Below are 21,190 nucleotides of genomic sequence, written 5' to 3'. Positions count from 1 at the left end.
AGTGCAGTTTAATTACCTGCCCAACTAGAGATTGTCTGTGCTAATTATCCAGAGTAGTAGGAATAAATCTAATCACTGACTTCTTGGTATAAAGTATTTTCCTTCTGATAGGATTGAAGTGCTGATTCTCCTAATATAGTTCTAAATAAATTGCCTCTTCCTTTAAAAGCAGCTTGCCATATTGAAATAGCAAAGGAATGATAGGTAGAAGGTTTGGCTAGACTAGAGAAGTTGCATATACACTGGATTTGGAAAAAAAGAAAAAAGTTACTAGGGATCATGAAATGGAAAGCAACAGCAATGTTTTTGGAACTATCTATGCACGAGTGATAGCACACCCCCAATTCTGAACTAAAGCAAAGCCTAAATGAGTCCTTTGTTGTTTTAAGGAAATGGGAATACTGCTGTAAACTCTTACAATTATGCACCTGAAAAAGAGATAACAAAATAGGAAAAAACATGGAATAATATTACTGGTTACACAAAAATGGAATTTTTATGTAATGTTACTGTGATGATCAAAGGATCTTTGTAGTGTAATTTAAGTTAGAGACAGAATCAACTAGTTAGTCTAAAACAGTGTCAGGCAGCAATTTTCTAGAAGCATGTGCTAACAAGTTGCAAAATTTACATTAATTCCAAAATATACCATTTCAAAAATTAGGGAAGGCTACAAAGAAGAGTATGTTTACTGTTTTGGGTAAGCCTTGTAGTCATCTTCTTTCTGTGCTATTTATAAATGAGGATCTATCACTTATTCCTGTGTATAGCTGTGAGAATTGTATTTTCTGTATTCCTTATAGAAATATTACGCTTTAAATTGTTGAAAGAATATCCGAACGTGTTGATATTGAAGGTTTTGTGCTTCTTAAAATAGAGATGATTGATACAATGCAATTTCTTGTTAGTTATAGTGATTCAGCTGAGAAATGGTAATCCCTACATGTGCTAATTCAGGAATTTGTGATCATCTTGATCAAACCCATTCCAGTTTCTGTATACTTAGAGGCATTTTATTTTATTTTATTTTATTTTATTTTTGCTATGTAGTTGATAGGAGCTACGAAGAACTACAGTGGCTGCTCGCTATGGTTCAGAATGATCCTGTACCCTACATAAGGTTAGTGTGTCAGTAAATAGCTAGTATTTTTACTAATAGTGGAATTACTATGCGAATTCTTGGCCTGGGATCACTAAAAAAGTGGAGTGTGTGGTGCTTCTTTATTTCTGTCTTTAAAAGTTTAAGATCAAATACTTAACTACCTACTGTTTTCTGTTTGTTAAGAGGTATGATTTTGTGATTTTATATAAGTTGAAGTTTGTTTTGATCTTTGAACAGTTAACATCTCAAAAATGTATCTATCCTTAGTTTTTATTCTCGTTGCTTTTTTTTTGTCTTTTATGTTCTACTCCTCTGGGGAATGACTGAAGTTAGATTTCATATTGAGAAATGGTGTGTACAAATCTAATGTGGCATATGGTAGAAAGATTTTGTGATATTTAGAAAAGACAGAGATTGAGACATAGTGCACATTAAGCTTTGCCAGAAAGCAGTGTAACACAATTGTTAGACTGTAGATGGGGTGAAAGGATAATGTGAAACTGTGCTGTGACTTCTAATACTGCCTGTTTGTTTCAACTTTGTTGTAGCCAGCGAGTGACTGGATACCTTAGCACATGCATTAGAAAGCTCTCAACAGGCAGGTTCCTGATCGATCTTTTCCCCAGCATTTTCTGTTCATGACTGCCATAATGATGCTGAATTTCAAGGATTAATAGCATTACTTTTGCTTTCTGTCTCTAGCTGGTTTCTTAAAAGATCATAGTTGCAAGATCATCCTCTGCTTTAGCGCTGTCATTCTTGCTAATGAAAGTAGATTCAGTTAGAGTCACTAGAGCAGCTGTAGTCTAGGAAGGAAAGGGAATTTTCATTTGAATCTCTTTCAAGAGGAGTTTGTTTGAATTCTGAATTAGGTACTATATTTAAACATCTAAAAAAAGATCCTTGGGAGTTTTCTTGTCCCAAATTTATGAGGTAGCAGTAAAGAAGCTGGCTATACAGAGAAAATGGTTTAAAATAGTAAGTAATGGAAGAAATAATTGTTCTCATTCATAAAAGATGTTCAAGATCAAATTTAAAAGAAAAAAATGTGTCTGCGTTTTTTGTTCAGTGTGTAAATGTTGTAGGAAAAGATGGTAAATGCAATTTACCATCTTGCAAATTTTTATACACTAGCGTAGCTTCAGACGTGACAGTGCCCTTTTCTAGAAGGGTGTGCAAGTCAGTTTTTTCATTCCTGTCATTTTATATCACAATCATAAACATTTACTCTTTTTTTTAATTCTTTGGTTTCAGTAGGAGTTTATTCACCATGATGGCACCTTCTTTTTTATCAAGGCAGTGTACAAAAAGGATCTATTAATTTACCAAAGAATATAACAGAGCCTGCAGTTTTATACCTAGCTATTAAGAACTGGTGTTTAATAATACCCTGCTTTATTTCACTTTACATTTTAACCTTAAGTTTTATTGCTGATAATAAATCTGCGTGCATACTGTGGACAGAAGGAAGAGCTAAAAGCATAAAATATCAGTGACAGTCAGATTTTAAAATTTTTGGAAGAAATCCTGTATTTGAATAAAATGGCTAATGTTTGTAAGAATATTGCAAACTGAACAGACTTTGTATTTTTAGTGTATTCCTTTGGATTTAGTTAAGAAATGGTCTATTTTTATTTCTCTTTTAGGCATAAGATTCTGGATATGCTGACTAAGAATCCACCATTTACAAAGAGCATGGAATCCCCTTTATGTAACGAAGCTTTGGTAGATCAGCTTTGGAAACTGATGAATTCAGGTTGGTTTATTTTCTGTATTGTAAGATACTTTGAATTTAATCTTACAAACTTGCTTCAGAACATGCAAAGAGTGCTCTTGCATATAATAGTTAGAAATTGAAAAATCAATCTCTGAAGTTCGCTGTTATGTGCTTACTGAATTTTCTTAGTGATGCAGAGTACTGCCTGGCTCCTTATTTTGTGTTATTTTCTCTACTACAGTAGTGTGCTTTTGACACACTTTGGCATAGCCTGATTCTTTGACTGGACATTCACAGTGAACGTTTCATTAAATAATGGCGTATATGTTACCTTTTTCTTTATAGTTCACTTTAGATCAGGCAATCTGTCCTCTTTTACTAAACTCTGAGAGAATAGAAAAGGATAGCACTCCTATAGATAATTTAAATTAGATTTTTAGAAGTGTATTTAAACCTAAGATTTGCTGTGCTTTATGTGATTGGGAAAGATCCTAATGAGAGAAGGGTCTGTATCTCAGTGGTAAACCATTGACCTGTTTTTCGTTACTGAAGCGGTTTTATACAGTCCTGACAAAATGCCCTTTAACATTTGGCACGTTACTACACAAATTACATATAAACGTTTATATAGTCTTTTAGGTCATTGAAGGCTGTCTGTTCTCTTTGTATCCTTTTTAGTGTTTAAAAACTTACAGCTACGCTCCAGGGGCTGAAGTAGGGAACTACTAGTAGTACAGTTTTGTAGGATTTGCCAAGTGTCAGGCACAGGAAATAAACAATTTTGATGTTCCCATCAGAGTTTTTTTTTTTTCCTTTTTTAAGAGAAGAGTGTATGCACTGTTAGTCGTAAGTATTACCTCTTTTTGCAAGCAACAAATAGGGTGTACATTATTATGATTCATGGCTTTAAGTACTTAAATTGCTATGCATCAAGATGACATATTTCAGTTTATTTTCTGTAAGGGATAACTGTAGCATTCTGCTGTGCCTAGAAAAATATTCATGTGAGACAAGTTAATAGCCACCAGGTTTAAAGCTACATGATCCTAAACTAGTGATGTATTTTCATATAAAATAAGCACATCATAAAAGATTGACTCTGATATATGTAATCATTTTTTACTTGTATGTTAATATGTTAATAAAATTGATAATGCTCACCAGCTCCAAAGATGGCAGAGAGATTCAGCAGCCAATTGTATTTAAGCTTAGCTGTTCTGTTGGGAAATGGGAGAGATACTGAATGGGAATTCAGGATATCATTTTAAGAAGTTTTAGCTTAAGTTGAGTAAATTATTTAGTATTAAAATTCAGAATAGTTTAAAAATTAGTATTTGCACTGTCTGATTCTATTGAGAGTGTTTGGATGTGTCTTGTTAACCACATATAGTTCTGTTTCTGCTGTGGAACAATACATTCAATAAACTTGTAATCAGTCAACTGCTGGGCTGAGTTTACACTGGAATCAGTGTATTTGCAGCTTTGCACCGGATGTTAGGTATCTTTCTGCTGTAGCTGATGCTAAATGTGCTTTGTCCCTTTGTGTATGAAGCTATCAATGCAGTACACAGTTGGTAGTGAAAAATAAAATGAATAAAGCATAGCTTTACGCAGTAAGAATGCATATCTCCAATTTAAATACAAATAAGAGTATTGAGTATTGAGCACCCAGGGAAGTACATGGCGTGGTAGGGACTTATAGCATGCTTATGTGTTGCTAGTTTATACTCTTTTATCATTGAGATTTCCAGAAGAAATAGGTCTCAGTCATACTTCAGGTTCCTACTGTAAATTTCATGGAATACACACAGGCACGTATAACCAAATTTACTGATGTGGGAGGCCAGCTTGGTAACAGAATATTCTATTTAATTGTCTGATAGTAAAACTTGAAGTGAGACTTTAAAAATGAAAGCATACGGATGGGATTTCCTCCTCCCTCCCTCTTTATTTGTCATGTTATTATGGCACACAGTCTTCCAATTTATGTATTGAATCTTGTTTTGTCAAGCATGTAGTCCAACTTACAGCTCGAATAAATTAAAGCCCTAATTTAAAACAGGATGTGACAAGTGAGCTTAAGAGCGAATAAGAGGCAGCTAGAATGAGGGAAAGGGTACATAAGGCACAGATGATGTGCATATGTAATTGGATTAAACTGTTTTATTTTGGGGGAGGAGAAGATTGTGTCTCTATGTTAACAGTAATCTCTCTTGATTTTTAGGAACTTCTCATGACTGGAGATTACGATGTGGTGCTGTGGACCTGTATTTTACACTTTTTGGCCTCAGCAGACCTTCGTGTTTACCTTTACCAGAGCTTGGACTCGTTCTTAATCTAAAAGAAAAGAAAGCTGTGCTTAATCCAACGATTATTCCTGAGTCAGTGGCAAATAATCAGGAACCTGTGAATAGTACTAACAATCATGGACAGTCAGTAGGATTTCAGAACACCGTAAGCACAATCCGTCTGCCTACATCCCATTGAACCTGCTTTGCACCCTTGCATTGGTTGCTGATTTCATTATGTATTGTCTGCAAGCTTCTCATGCGTTACCTAAGCTCCCTTTACACCTTGTTACTTTATCTTTGTTCCATCCACTTGAAGAGCTGATGTATACCATAACTTCTTTGACTAGGTTTAACTGTGTTTTCCATAGAGCATGCAGACTTTTTGCTTGTTTTTCCTAGTTTCATCATTTGCATCCTTTACGAAACTTTACTTTTTCCCATGTTGTTTATGAAGTGATTCACAGAAATGTTTGATGCTGTGATGAAAACTTTAGACTGAGAATATTACTCATAGGCAAGTTGTGCAGTTTTTTCCAATCAAAACCTTTTATCAATGATTTTATTCTATCTTAAAATACATACAGGTACCTCTTTTTAAACAACTATAAGAGACAGGAAAGTTAGAAGTTTAATATCTTTTCATTGAACACTTGAATCTGCCTGTGCTCTGAAGGGTTTGTAACAACTTCTGAAAAGTAATGAAGTTTGAAAGCTTTCTGGCTTTTGAGGCTTCTGTCCTAATGCATAATCCACAGTGTAGTTAGAAAATGGATCTTAAAAGCTATGCAAGTCATCCATCATACGTTTCTTAGGAATAACTGCCACTGCTGCAGGAGTAAGTCTTTTTGTTGGACAAGGTTAATTATGGAGGAAAAGCTCAACATATATGGGTATAATAAATAATTTTCTTAACTTAATTTCAAAAACTGCATCTGATAGATCTGCTTGAGAACAAATCATGAAAGAGAATGTGAATGTGTGATTAGCATGTTTAAAACTACTCTGCCCACTCTTTTGAATGGGATATCCTACTGTTACTTTATCAAGGCCACAGCTGGTATACTTCTGAATGAAAATGATTGAAAAATTGAGAGGGCAAATTATTATGCTACCTTGCAGGCCCTTTCCAGTAGGGGGAGAAAACGATGGTGGAGTCAAATATCCTTAGAGCAATCCTATATATTTACAGAACATGTACAAAGTCCTAATTTTGTTGCACACAGGCATCAGAATTAACAAGCAGGAGACATTTTGTTTGCAGAATTTTAGGCTGCAGTTCAGTGAATATTGATTAAGGTAGCCTGACTGCTAAAGAAAAAAGCGTATTTCCTATTTCTGTTTTCCTCTTACACTGTCCTCTCCTTTGTCCTAGCACAGTTGTTGCTGCTGCCTAGTAAGCTGGATCGGAGAGGATCTGGTTGAAAAACAGCGCTTTTTTTATGAGCAGATATTTCCTGCTGGATCAGTTTCCTGGTCGAGTTTATCATGCAGTTGCAAAAATGCTTGTGGTGGCCCAGGGCAGAGAAGCGTGAGGAAGGGGAAAGGGCTGCTTCTTTCAGCAGCGGTGCTGGCCTACTCTAGTCTGAAAATACTGCCTTAGTAGAAGCCTCAATTCACGCTTCATCCCTTGTATCTTTTCCTCAGCTCATGTCCGTTCTCCTCTCCCTTTCTTTATTTAGATGATCATTTTTACCGGAACCCCTGAAATTCAGGGAATTGATTTGGTAAAAACCAGACCAGTAATACAAAACAAAGGCTGCCTCTCACACTGGCCAAAGTTTGCTCAAAAATGTTTCACAACAGCAGTGTATTGGGTTTAGTAGGGATGAAATGAGGAAGAAGGAAATGTATATCTGAGGTAAAAAAGAATGAACAGTTGATGGAATTCATTAGATTAACTAGAATGTTTAAAGCAGGCTGCATATTCTGAGAGCATAAGTTAAAAATTAGAGTTGCTATACTGTTGTGATGTTGAATGTGCTGGGGATAGCGAATTACCCACTTTATAAAATTAAATTTGAATTATTCGGGGCAAGAACTTGTGGGACTCGAACACTCCTTCTGTAATAGAGGAAGAGCAGTCTAGCTGAGCAGCGTATACTCTTGAGAGTCTATGATAGGGCTTTTATCTAGCTGTTAGAGGCTTTTAATAATGTTTGCTTCTGTGGGTACTTTCTCCCATGTTTTGTGTGTTAGACTTGTTGGGGCACCTGCCTGCTATTTTAAAGACTATGTGTGTAACTTACTAGACTCTTTTGTCATTTTTATTTTCCTCTAACCCTGTTTTTGTAGTTAATCTAAGCAATAATTTGCAAAACAGTAACTTTTTTTAATAAATACTGTTGTGATACCAGGAGAAGAAAATCGGGTTATGATTGCTGGTTATGCTTTTTATTCAGCAAAATAAACATTTACTTTTAAAGCTAATTAAAAGAAGATTTTTACCCAAATCCCTTGTGTAGATCAGAGGCTATCGCAGTTTTGCAACAGAGATTTGGAATGAGGAGAGCCTGTGAGGCGCAGATTTATAGAAAGACTATTCAGAGGCAGCAAATGTTGTTGCACACCAACAGTACCATGATTGTGAGAAGGGACAGAAAAGATGCCAGTGCTAGATATGCAGAGGGAGCAGGGACAGAAGTAAAGAGAAACCATGTTTGTAGGAGAGGTTGGCACAAATCCATATAGGGTTTTCGAAAATACTTTTTCCCAGAACTACAGGGAAAACTTTGTTCAAATCACCCATTTACTCAGAAGTGTTTTCAGCTATCAGGTCTCTTTTAGGCTGAAACATGGCTCTTGCTATCTTCTAATTTTGATCTTTTAATGCTGCTTCAGGAGGATGATCATCTTGTTAAGGAAACAGCATCCAGCATTTCTGGTCATCAGCAGGGGGTGAAGAGGAAGGCTGATATGCCACTCGGGTCTCCATTGGAGCCAGGGCAAATACTAGAGAAGAATGAAGACAGTAAAGTCAAACTCAAAATCAGAGTAAGAAATGGAAATTCAACTTGCACAATATTTAGGATATTCAGAATAACAGCAGTGGCTTCTGCTGACTTTTCTTAAAGCTGTGTTCAAACAAAAGATGTGCTGTGTGTATGTGTACAGTAGTTGTTAGGCTTACTTTGGCAAAATCTCTTCCCATCAGATTCTTTATTGGCTGGGAAGAACTAAAGTTGACAGTTAATGTTCTTGTTCACACAGCTTCATGGTAAATTAGAAAGAATTAGAAGGAAAGACATTGACCCTTTTTAATTTTATTGAATTTTTATTCCTTAGCAGTGGTAGATATCAATTCCTTTCCCTCTCACCCCCAGTTTACCTCAGAAATAAAATATTTTAAGTTCTGTTTAGTGATATTTTTAAGAATAAATTATTAGCATCTGCTTATTTTTTTTTCCTGATATCTTAGTTCTCAAATTCTCAAGAAGAGGAGGAAATTGATATGGACACAGTTCATGACAGTCAAGCCTTTATTTATCATCACTTGAATATGTTGGAGAGACCTTCAACACCAGGTATGAGTAAATTTATTGACAAATAGTATGAATTTTTCAGCTCATTCAGCTGTGGTTTTTTTTTTTTCTGCTGCTTATTCCTATAATTGAAGTGTTGTAAGTGTTAAATGTTACCTAAATAGAAGGAAGTGTGTAAAGAGTGGATAAGAAGATTTCTTTAGCCTCCAGTGTATTTATAGATGAGTGTACATGTTATAGGTTTTGATACATATCTAAGTAAGGCAAGTATATATCATGCTTATAAAACTGAAAAGCTAAGAGATGAATAGAATAAAGTAAATCTAAAATAGAACTCCATAAGCAATGAGGTAAAACTGATTTTGCCAAAATTTAAATTAAAAGATAATAATTTTGAAGATTAACTTTAAAAAAATAGCAAAGTGTAGTTTAACATCAGTAGATTAGTAGTTAAAAAGCATACAAGCCTCAGAGATGCCTGTAAGGGGTTTGCAAAGTTGAAAAGATTGCGTTTGTGGTTTTGTGTATAGCACCTATTTCTCTTACTACTTCAGTCTTTTTCTCATTAAATGTTTGACAAAATTATTTGTGAAAGAATGTTTCTGAAAAGCCTTAAGACAGGCTGCACTTCATTAATGAACTTCCATCCTCCTTTTTTTTTCTTTTTAATCTGTCACTAGTAGAGAAATTCAGTAGTTGGCTTCTAGTTTTGCAAAATCTTTTAACCACGTTTCTTGAGTTTAGTTGCAAAAAGTATGAGTGGAGCTAAGCTGAGGTAGCGCAACTGCGTAACATTTTGTGAGATCTTGGCTCCGCATCCAAAACAGGGATTTGAGATTGCATTATTGCAGTATGTGTAAGTTAAGTATTTGGCCGCAGAAGCGGGATTCAGAGTGCTTCCCCTCTTGCTTATGTTGCTGGTTTTATCCAGTGATTGCCTGATGTAAATCACAAGGAGACCTTAGCAGCAGGATCTGGAGCACTGGTTTGTGCTCGAGTGCCCCCTAGGTCCTGGGCAGTGCTGAGAAGCTACCTTATCTCCTTTCCCTGTGACTTGAGCGTTCCTGGCAGCGTAGGGGCCCCCATGTTACAGAAGGGCTGGTGGATGATCCTGCCATGAAGGTCCTGCAGAGTACGGTGCCTCGGGTGCTGGCTGCGGATGTAGAAACTGTAGGTTCATACTCCCCTAGGGCATACAACTTAGGTTTCTACTTCCTTGGCAGATGCTCTAACCACTAACTTTTTTTTATAAAGGTAACTGCTGTCATTGCTCAGCTAACAAATTAAGTTCATATGGGGACATAAAACACAGGGAGGTCTAGCTTCTGGATTCCAGATGGCTTTGGGTTAATGATATGTGCCTGTACAACCAGCTCAAGCAGGACAGTGTGGCTGTTAGACCTGCGGAGTAGCACAACTCAGAACTTTTTGCCTAAATCTGAGGCATCTAAGGAGAATAAAGGGGAGGGAGGCATGTAGGTTGCTCTCATGTACTTAGCAGCGTAATTGCCCCACAAGCTTTGCTTTAAACCTTTTGGAGCTGCTTTGAATTTTGCCCTCAATATTACAGTCACATTTTCTGTTACGGCAGAGAATGACATATCCACAGGGCGTGCGAGTGTGAAGCTGATCCACTGAGTATTAGTATGTATAACTCTTAAATTTATTGCAAGATATCATGTCTTTACTCAGTTTACACACACTATGGGATATAAAGTCATAAACAAAACTCTGCCAAGTACTTTACCAGTAGAACTGACGGGATGTTCTGCAAGCGAGCTGTGTGCTTCAGGACTGTTGCGTATTAAATTTGCACTAGAGTTCAGAATGGGTAAAGTCTGACTAGGAGCAGCCAGTTTGCTGCTGCTTTTGCAGATCTACAGCAGACAGGAAAGCCACTTTGCGTTTCGCTTGTGTGCTGAATGACCTTCTCACCTCTGCTGTTTAAGCATTCGTCATATTGGAATACATTTTGTTTCCTAGGTCACAAGTGAGACAAGCGTTACTTTTGCCACAGGTCTCATTTTAAATAGTAAGCTTTTGAAAAGCATTATTTTGAAACGCTTCATTTCGTTTTCTTGGTTTGTGCAGTTAGAAACAGTTCCATTTCAGATGTTCTCTGCTTCTGAAATGTCACCTCTTTCTCGCTGAGATCGTCTCTAGTAGAAGCAGAGATGTATGGATTTCAGGCTGAGTAAATAAAGACAGTTCAGCCGCCAGGAAATAGAATATTACTGAGAAGAGGTGCCGAACAGAGGGGGGGAAATCACAACGTATATAAATAAAATTATTTACACGTAGGACTGTTTTGTTTAACAAAGCAATAATATTTCGTGAGAACCATTAGAAAGTTGGAGTTACTGCAGAAATGAGAGAGGTTGGGTGCGCTGTAGCGACTGATGGTTCTGAAATCGTTTCCTACAGATTCTAAAATGGTCCCAGTGTCTTGTTAGCAAATCCGTAAGATCTTGTACCTGCCTCAGCTCTGCAACCCCTACTTGGGAGGCAGTGAACTCTTAGTCCATGCTTAGTTTTCATCTCACAGCTATGGGTCACGTCCCCGCATGTCACATGTAGTGTTAGGTCATTAGCCAAACGCAGCCTGCGAGTAGCATCTGCAAAGAGGAAGCTTGGGTTGGCTCTGAATGCTGCTCTATCTGTGCTTTCTCCCTCCAGCCCCCTTAGGATGATGATTTGGATTTGTTCAAGTTGATGTGACCTCCAGAAAGCCGGGAAAATTTTAGTTTTCCTTAAAAACAAATGTTTTTTCTGCACACTTTTGCTCATGGATGTGAAAGGTTAGGGTTGAGATGTGCTACAAGGGTAATAAATGCTTGTACTGTAACTTTCAGGATTACAGGTTTCTGTACTATAGTTAAAGCACCTTTCATAGTTGTTTGCACAGAAAATGTTTCAAAACCTGCTAAAGCATCCTGTCTACAATAATAAAACTGTGGACTCTGGTAATTATGAAGGATGCTGAGCATTTTTGCAAAAAGTTATTGAAACAAAAGGTCAGACGTGACCTATTTGAAGCACACTGTTACATTACGTTACGTTACATCTAAACGTTCTCCTCCAAGTACCAGAAGTGTGGTAGCTTTTGAACCTCTGAAGCCAGGCAAGGTCAGGCTTCTAATACGAAGACAGATTTTTATTTCCTGCTAAATCATAAGAAATAGTGGTTATGCTCCTTACTCTGCTTTAAATCAAAAGAATCTCAAGAGCAGATTTGATGTATTTTCTAATGTAAGCAGTAGATTTCACACTGTACGTTGGACTGTCATGTGAGTAGTCCTGCGTTGTTCAAGTGACTTCAGTGAAATTAGAAGATGAAGAAGCACTACTTTAACATTTCACTGATCTTACAGTGATGCTTCAAAATAAACCTCTGTAAAACCTTTACTGCATATATCAACGCTTATTGATTAGAGCCTTTTTTTCTGCTTATAAAAATAAATGCCTAACTGTAGTAAAAAATGCTTAGCGGTAGCCCCATGTGATCTGCCAGTGAAGCTGTATGTTGTTGTTACGGCTCAACAAATCATCCCTAATAATTTATTAGAATTTGCTAACCATTTTTTGTACTCTGGGAGCCAAAATAATATCCAGTCCTCTCTTGTCTTTGTATGTACCAAAAAGATTTTTAAAAAAGGTACAATTAGAAATATTTTGAAAACATACTGAGAGTATACTAGTAAGTACGGAGATATTCTCTTTATTCGTTGACAGTCATTTTTCTGACTTTGAGCATGTGGTGCAAACCACAGCACTTAAAGTGCAGTGGTTGATGGGAATTCAGTTTGAACCATGTAGAAAGTCCAGTCCCCTGCAACGGAGCTAAGTTATCCAGGTTAGCTATAAGAACACTATTATCTCAAAGGTCGGCCGCAAGTCGGTGGCCCCTTGTCAAAGGGTGACCTATGTTTAATAATATAGGCAAACATGTAAGCAAACTTTACTTCTTGGATGTGAGGATAACACTGACAATGGTGGATGTCAGCTTCACTTTTTAAACTGGAAAAAGTTGTTACAACCGTTCTGTTAGACTACTTTTTAATAACATATAATATTAATACATTATCTATTTGATAGTATCCATTATACTCATGTTGACTTTACTACCTAAAATATAACTGCTTCCAAACTGGTAACTCCTAGGTTTTGAGGTTCTGTAGCTAATTTTGTCTTGCTGAAATAGTATGTGGTTAATTTTATGCTTCGTAAAGAAGGGTGTTTTCAAATTCTTTATTCTAAAGCGCATAAAAGCAGCTTTAATACAGATATAAACCCTGCAGATAAAGTCACAGCATAAATGAAAGTGCATAAAAAAATAAAAGTGCGTCAGTGTTTGTCTGCAGAATCTCAACTACTCTGTCTAGTAAACACAACATAATGTAGCTGTGCGTGTCGCTGGGAAAAATGACTGTTCATTGTCAAACCCGGAAGCTGGTTGAGGCTGTTGGTTAAATTTTAAAGGGAACTACATAGTAACTATTTGAGCCACAAAGCATTCTGAACCAGTATTTATTACTGAATAAAAGGTTCTCTTCTCTCTTGTAAATTTTCTAAAATATTTAAGTAAATGCACTAAAAACAACTCTATAGCTAAACTGCTGTTTTAGTGTAGGGGCAATACAATATAGTTGTTAAATCAAATGGAAGAGATATTAATTAAAACAGTTATCGGTTACAAATGTGTTTTAGTTAAATCACCTGGTTATCTTTTATAACATTTTAGCAGAGGAAAGTTAAGGTCTTGTCGATCTGGTTATGAATCTCACTAAAGAAATTTGTGAGGGCAAATGAATCTGCAAATTGGAACTAGTTAAAAATTTTGTACTGAAACAAAGTTAACTGATTTATTTAGCATAGCCTCAGAAAAACTCTTTTTTTGTGTGAAAACTAGACCTTTCCTTCTTACTCTCAATCCTTAAGTTTTGCAGCATAGTCCTTAAAAGAACACTGTCCTAGATGGATAATTGGCATTGTAAATATACAATTTGGAATTTCTGTTTAAGACGAATGAGGCACACTCTTGCATCCTGGAAACTGAGGATTAGTTACACTTGGTGTCTTCTGTGTGTGGACTTCAGTGATGTTTCAACAGATGCATACATCCATTTGAGATGTTTCCAGGGTAATATAGTAGAAATAAAGAGAAACAAGATCCTTGAGAAAACAGCTTTCAAGATCTTTTCAGCTTTTTCAGTCATATATCTTTAGAGAAAATATTAGCCAGAGCTGCAGTCCAGCTATTGGGCAAAGAGAATACATGGTTTTTCTTGTTAGCAAATTTTCTTTGGGTTCTGGGAGAAGCTTATTAAGTTGTAGCATACGTGTGTTGATCTTCCTCCCAGTGGTGATCAGTGTCACCGTTCTTGAACACTTGCCTGTCCTCAGCTGAAAGCACTGGACCAATGTCCCTTACCCGTATTATGATTTGCAAAGTTAATTTTTCCTTCTGTGACAGTTGAATAAATCAGGTGCAAATGGAGTCATTTTTGGCAAGTGCCAATTTGGAAAAGTCCTACTTGAGCCAGCAGTTTTAAATAGATTGTAAATGCAAAGAAACAGACTGCAATTCTGTGGTGTCCCACCCTACCCACACAAAATCAGAAATATAGGAGAGACACCAGTTGGAAGATCTTTTGAGAGCTTGTTGACGCATTAACGTCTTAAGTTGTATCTTACCAAATTGTAAAGGTTCGATACAAAATAAAATAACTAAAAGACTCTACCCGCCAACAACTCTTCGACGTTCAGGCACCAGTGATTCTTTTTAAAAAAAAAACAAAAAAAAAAAACACCACTGCCTTAGACAATCGATGAACAAGATGTTATAATTATCTGACAGCAATTTTTATTATGACAGAAAATATTACTTTAAAGCTTATCAAGGTATAAAACACTTTCATTCTAAAGCTAAACTGCATAATCTGGGTTTTAAGATCTTACTCTTTCTCACCATGCTTATGGCACACGTGTCCTTCCAGATAAGGTGTGCACAAAGTTTCTGATCCTTCTGCCATGGGGTAGGAATTCTGTCTAATTTTAAACACCTACCCACCTAGCTGGGACACCACGAAGCCAATAGTTACAATGGAATCTCCGCATCCAGCCCAGGAGGAGATCCAAGTGGGTAGACGTACGTATGTGCATTCTGTTCCAAGGAATGCTGCTAACCACTTCAGAAGTGAACTCCTGGGCTCACCCTGTATTTATTGTGCTCTGCTCTTATTTGAGAAACCCAGGATCCATTCTCGTTCCCTGCGCCAGGAGGAAGTGGCTTCCCTGCAGGGAAAGGGAATGCTTTGTGTCTCTGTGCAGCCATCTCCCCCCTGTTGATCTGAGTATGATATTAATGCCCTTTGAAGTGATTCCTATTTAGTCTGGCTTTTCTAGATTGGCAGGTTCCTGGCATGAGCCTTGAGTTGCTATTAATTAAAAGGAAATTATGAAGAAAGAAAAGTCACTTTAACACCAATTCCTTTCTAGGGTAAATTTTAAAGATACAAATCTCTAATATCTTGTATGCAGCTTTTACAGAGCTGTTTTACAGAGAACTGGGTTCAGTAGTCTGAATACATCCATTCTGAGACATCATCCATAATCAGTATATTTGATTACTGATTTCAGAGCACTCTTTGACAATATGAAGATATTTTCTGCATCGTTGTTATTTTTGCATTTAAAAATAACACAGATTTTTACTATCAGTGTGTTCTATGAAAAAATGTGTGCTTACCACTGAACCAGTAGAAGTAGATTTTTATAGTGACACTTCCTCATTTCTCGCTGACGTTGTACTGTATTGCCAATGTTGACTGTTTCATTTAGCGTCAGTAACCTTTGAGTTATAGTCGGATCGTGTTCCCCTATTGCTCAACATCCTTCCTACCTGTTTCGATTTCCAGGTGTTCATCACCACTTCAGTCCTGTCAGCTTAAGCTAGTGTCATATTCGCTCCCTAACTTGCTCCAGTCAACAGCGTTTAATGTAAACTTTTTGAATAGTAGATTTTTGATAACCTGTCTGAAATAAGTTAAGAAATGGTTAGGTAGACTTTCGCGTTAGCAGAACTGGTAGAACAGTAAACAGCAGGAAACGTGCACAAGCATCAGCTAGCCCACGAAGGGCTGTTGGTTACGTCCTTGGTGTTCGCTGGCGCTTTGCAGTAGAACTACTGCTGCATCATCCCTGCAAACTTAGGCCCGTATCCTTGTACCACTTGTAACAGGCTAACAAGCTTAGAGGCTTAACTTTGGTCTGAGGTTGTTACAAATGTAGTATGTAGATTTACAGGTTCAATCTCCGTTTATAAACAGTAACTTCACAGTTTGGAAGTAATGGAACTGTGATGTTTTAAGGGTTTGTGTCACAGGTTTTTTTGTTTCTATTGACTGGAGTCTCCGTCGCACGGTTGAATGTACCATGTGCCTATAGCTTGAGAACATGTGAGACTGTTCCATGCCTTAGGTAGTCTTCTGCACGTCTGTCATGGAGGAACATTGACTGGTCTTACTCAGGATTTTTTGCCGTATCTTTTATTTTTGTGCTGCTAGGAGCAGCGTTTGTGTCACTACCACAGTTTGTCTCTAACTACTGTAGTGTATTGTAATCGTGTCAAACATTGTGTGCTGTGGTTGTCTGAGGTGCAGTTTCCGAGTGCTTCTTTTCTAATGACCTGAGTCAGATAAGCTCCTTTTCCACAATTGTCTTCTATGTAACAGTTGTTTTTGCAGGCTTGTTGCTGCTAAAAGAAAAATTTCCTATTTGTCTAAAAGTTGTTTGCTTTAGAGGAATGAGCGCAGACTATGGGGGTGGGTTTAGTTTTAGGTTTAAGTTCCTTGAGAGAAATACTATAACTAGAAATAGTTAAACAGTGAGGCCATCTGCGGTCTTTCTGCATGTTGTCTGCATTGTTGAGAACTGGTCTAGGTTAGGTAAGAATGCAAAAAGGATGTAGTAACTGCACTGAAGTCAACAAGCCAGTCTGAATGTACGTGCGTATCTTACAGCGGCCGTAGCATACATCAAAAAATAAAGACGTTATCTAATAAGAAATGTTTGCATTGCTAACTTGCACTCGTTGCTGGATCATCCTGGTGAATTCAGAATTAAACTTTTAAAAAAATATTTGCGTATTCAAAGACTTTAAATGTAGGAGACTGTTGTACTCTGTTCTCATCTCCTTTATAACATTAGCAGAATTTTACACTGCATCATGTTCAGCTGTTGTGGTTGAACCCAGGCATATTTTTAGAAAGACATCACTTTTGATTCTTAGGTGTTTCAAGTAAAAGAGATTCTACATGTTCCGTGGTAAGTGGTTGATTACCTTCACTGTGAAGAATGTGTGTTTTATTTCTATTCTGAACTTTAAATGGTGCTTAGAGATGGAAGATGTTGTCTGTTTCAGCTATATTTAAAAAAACAAAAACTCTACTGTCTAAAAACTTCCCTGTATAGGTGTGTAAGTGATTGATTCTTGATCTTCTTTTGGATAAGCTAGATACACTGCATGGAATTCTTCGGTGCTTGTTTGTCACGCTAAAGCGAGTTAGCTCTGACTTCCAGGAATAAAGCATTACCGCAGGAGAATTGTTTGTGATCTTAAAGTAGGGTTAAAAAAAAATTACTAGAAAAAGTGTGTTTTCAGATATGCAGAAAAATATGTGAAAGCATCCCACAGAATTCTTTGCTGTCGAATAGCGATATTCTTCCCCCCAACACCCCCCCCCCCAAAAAAAAAAAAAAAAGTGAACAGGAAAAAATATTCAGGCCTCTGGGAAGAAAATCTGCTTTAGGTAAAAGCTTTAAAGAAATCTTGTCTTCAAAACTCTGGTGCCTTTGCACACTGGTATAGTATTTGAAGCACTTACCTGGGATGTGAGTGATTTAATTTCTGCTGAAATGAATTCGAGCCTCCTCACATTCCAGGTGTTTGCGCTGATCAACTAGGCTGTTCTTAAATCCTTTCTATTTAATCTCTGCTGTTGAAGCTATTGCAGTTTGTGTGAAAAAAAGAAATAATAAATGAGCCAAGGAGAAAATGAGAGAGCAGCTCAGGAAATGATGGCCCATGGATCAAATTTTCCCTCCATCAGATTCAGATACCGGGCCCACGTAATATGAAAGTAGTCATACTGCGTTTGCAAAATCCATGCTAGAGGATGTCGTAACTGCCTTTGGAACTTTCTTTTCATTTAAGATCAAAACTTTGAATAAACTTTCAAGTAGGCTAGATCAGTTGTAAGATGTACTTATCTTGAAAAATCAATTAATTCTTTTCTGCTGTTTGGTATCAAAAGGTTTATATGTTCTTGTAGAGAACTTTATTTCCTGACTGAAAGGAGTTCACATCCCAAAGCTGCACATTAATGTATGTCAAACCTATACTTCTATATCCGTAGTTTTCATGAGTAGCTGTATTGTTCATTGCTGATGGTATAGTAGGTATCTACTGGGCAGTAAACATAGTATCCTACTGTGTTTAAAATTTGATTTCTTGACTCTTTTGTAACTTCCGGTTTCTTACCTCCACACAGCTCCTGATTATCTGGGATACACTTAAACTTTTGAGCGAGGAAGTAGTACCTCACAGCTGTTGTCAACAAAATTGTCAGCAATGTGGAAACATGAACAGCATGTTTCCAGCCTTTCCTTAACATAAAGAAAAGCTAGTGGCACTAGTATAATAGCAGTTTCTATGTTTGCATATTAGGTAATAGTGTAAGTCCTATCTAATATCTCAGAATTTCTTCAGTTTGAAAATCGTACAAATTAATCATTAATCCTTTATGTCATTCTCTTAGGTAAAGAACAATCTTCAGGAGAGATAAACATGCACCCAGTCTCAGCAGCTCCACTCTCTGTGTTTAGTAAAGAATCAAACTCCTCAAAACATAGTGATCACCATCACCACCACCACCATGAGCACAAGAAGAAGAAGAAGAAACACAAGCATAAGCATAAGCATAAACATAAACATGATAGTAAAGAAAAGGAAAAGGATCCCTTTGCTTTCTCTAACAGTCCAGCCAGTGCACGATCAATCCGTTCTCCATCACTTTCAGACTGATATCAGTGGCTCTAGATTTGACTTGCAATATTCTCTGAACACTTAGAAGGATGTATATAACTATAGCTTCTATCTTTTTTTATGGAAATAGGAATATGTGAATTGCCTTAGCAATTCAGAAGCTCTGCCACAGTCCTAATTTGAAGTCTTCTATTTGCATATGCAGTTGTTGAAATAATCTGATTCAAAAAATGTTTTATGATTCTGAGTCATTTTGTATTTCACGGTTCTCCACACTTCTCACTCTTTTCTTTTCTTTTCTTTTTCCTTCTTCATTTTAAACAAAGAAAACAGCCCTATATGTAAGGGCCCCGTGTCCACTGGCAACCCCCTGCACATCATGCTGACCATGTGTACTGCCAGAATCAATTATGTTTTAATCCTTTGAAGAATGTTATGAGGCAGAGTATGTTTTAAGCAGAAGCCAACTGCCAGACCTTTGGTGAAGTGCTGTTTCCAGAGTAGTATTGTATAACGAAGTGTAGACCTCCTGAGAAGACAAGGATTTTCTGTAGTCTTCAGCTGAGCTGTTTCTTGCTTTAACCATTGCAGTGTAATGTCAGAATTTTAAGAACAATATATAGAACATTTGCCTTTTTCAGATACTAAAACTCTTTAAAAAAAAAAAAAAAAAAAAATTCCAAGCTGCTTTTAAGCTGCAGGTATTTATTACGGACATGACCCTTTGAACATAATGACACTCTGCAATTATGTTTTTGGAATTTTAGCAAAATGCTTAATGCATGTTTTGTCCTGTAATCAGGCTTTTAAAAATCCAATAAAGTTTGCAAATTATTTTGACAAAGGCAGATTTTTTTTTCTTTAAGCTTGACATTGGAATATGCTTTTGAAAAATGGCTTTGCTAAAATTGAAAAGTATTTTTGAAGAGCTACATACAGATTTAAAAATATATATTTCCTCCTGCTGAAGGGTGCTTTCTTGGAAGCATTCTGTTCTGTCAGTTCATGAATCCGCAGGAAAAATATATTATTAGAGTAACCTAGGTCTGAGACTTTAAATGATGAAAACAGTCAGATTTCTTTTGCTGTGTTTTATGCAGTGTAATATTTACATCCAGCAAATGTTTTATTTAAAAACGTAAGTTTTTAAAAGTTCTGATAATAGAGGTACAATCATCTCTACCACTTTTTATATGTTTTCTTTATTTGTACATAGAGGCAGGGGTTTTATTTCCGTGTGCTAGTTGACTTCTGTTGCCCAGAGTTCACTTTTCATTCAATTTTCTGTAAGATGGTTGTATTTGGGTTAAACATTTTATTTAAAATTTTTCATGAACTCCTGTGAGAGAGACTGGTTCTACTTCTAGGGCAAAGAAAGAGTTCAACAGGGACCCAGGAAGATTTTTTAAAGCCATATTCTGTTTCATAAACGTTAATAAATGCTTTTATATTGTATACCTGCCGTTGAATCCTGTAGTTCTTGTAATAACAAGTTACTTGTAGAATCAAAAGATAAGTGATAGACTCAAGTATTTTGTAATATACATATACTTATTTTGTTATTCAAAAACCCTATGTGAATACTTTTGCTATCTGGTTTACTTTGAACACATGTTAAAATATGTTTGGGGCTGGGTTCAGACTTGATGGCACTAGGCAGTATCACACAACTTCTCCCTGTGTGTGATGCAGTGCCCATCTGCTACAGTGAAAGTAGCCTTCGTGGTAGGTGAATCCTCCCTTGGCAGGATTTGTTTTCCCTCTAGCTTGCAATGATTGCCAGCTCTTAAGATTTAGATGAACTAAAGGTGCAACAGGAAGAGGGAAATGTCTAAGCGGGGGTAGAATCGAGGACTGAGCATGTTTTGGGTAGACTAACAATGTGTGCAGTTGAGCTTTCTACCTCTCCTGAGCCAGCCAACTGTTATGTTAGCATCATGAATTGTGAGTCACAGGGAGAGGTTCGTGAGGCTATAGTAATAGCTGGATGGAAATGTTTTTAGATATTTTTCCCTTGGCTACGGAGTGAGGTAACAGTGCCAGAGGTGTTTGTGGGAGACCTGGGCTAATAAGCAATGAAAGCTGGCATTGTTTGGTAGAGCGGAGGCAGATGCATTTATGTTTTAAAAATGAGGTCATGGATAATTTAGGCTGGTGTAGTTTTTAGTTTTGGAGACGCTCTGGATTTACACTCTATTACACTGAGGAGAAATGTATTGTTTAGTGATATGGGCACAGAGCTGTAATGCTGTTATTCTGAGCTTCGTACATTTGGCTGTATGACCTTGAGTGAGTTGTTGAACATAAGCTAAGGAAATATGGTGAAGATACAGTTGCTAGAAAATGGCGGGGGAGACAAAAGGACCTTTCCGGTACAGTTTCTGAGGTTCGGTCGTTGGCCTGGTACACAGTTTGCGTTAGTGTGTTTGATGGCATACAGAAAAGTTTGAAGTCAGTGGATAGTCCTAAACGGGCAAGCAGCGCTAACACACTGACAGGTATCGTCAGAAGGCAGGATAGTTAGGCAAATTGCCCAGGTGATCCAAAATCAGCAGG

The 21,190-nt window shown here is 37.0% G+C and overlaps 1 protein-coding gene across 6 annotated transcripts in view; it reads left to right on the top strand.

Annotated features, from left to right (window-relative positions):
* TAF2 (TATA-box binding protein associated factor 2) overlaps positions 1-20,089 on the top strand; it is a 62,062-nt gene extending 41,973 nt beyond the window's left edge. For 4 of the 6 annotated variants that reach the window (XM_009682898.2, XM_009682892.2, XM_009682916.2 and 1 more), the window contains exons 21-26: positions 1,051-1,120; positions 2,749-2,858; positions 5,044-5,273; positions 7,949-8,101; positions 8,526-8,631; positions 18,408-20,089. In XM_009682898.2, the coding sequence (XP_009681193.1) occupies positions 1,051-1,120; positions 2,749-2,858; positions 5,044-5,273; positions 7,949-8,101; positions 8,526-8,631; positions 18,408-18,673 (935 nt within the window). In that variant the 3' untranslated portion in view covers positions 18,674-20,089. The remainder of the gene's footprint in view (positions 1-1,050; positions 1,121-2,748; positions 2,859-5,043; positions 5,274-7,948; positions 8,102-8,525; positions 8,632-18,407) is intronic. The other 2 variants (XM_068933178.1, XM_009682907.2) reach the window with 1 other exon arrangement.
* Positions 20,090-21,190: the final 1,101 nt, after the last annotated feature.

Source organism: Struthio camelus, chromosome 2, assembly GCF_040807025.1.
Source record: "Struthio camelus isolate bStrCam1 chromosome 2, bStrCam1.hap1, whole genome shotgun sequence".
Taxonomy (NCBI): Eukaryota; Metazoa; Chordata; class Aves; order Struthioniformes; family Struthionidae; genus Struthio; species Struthio camelus.
Note: the sequence above shows the minus strand (reverse complement) of the source record. Positions and strands in the feature narration are given on the sequence as shown.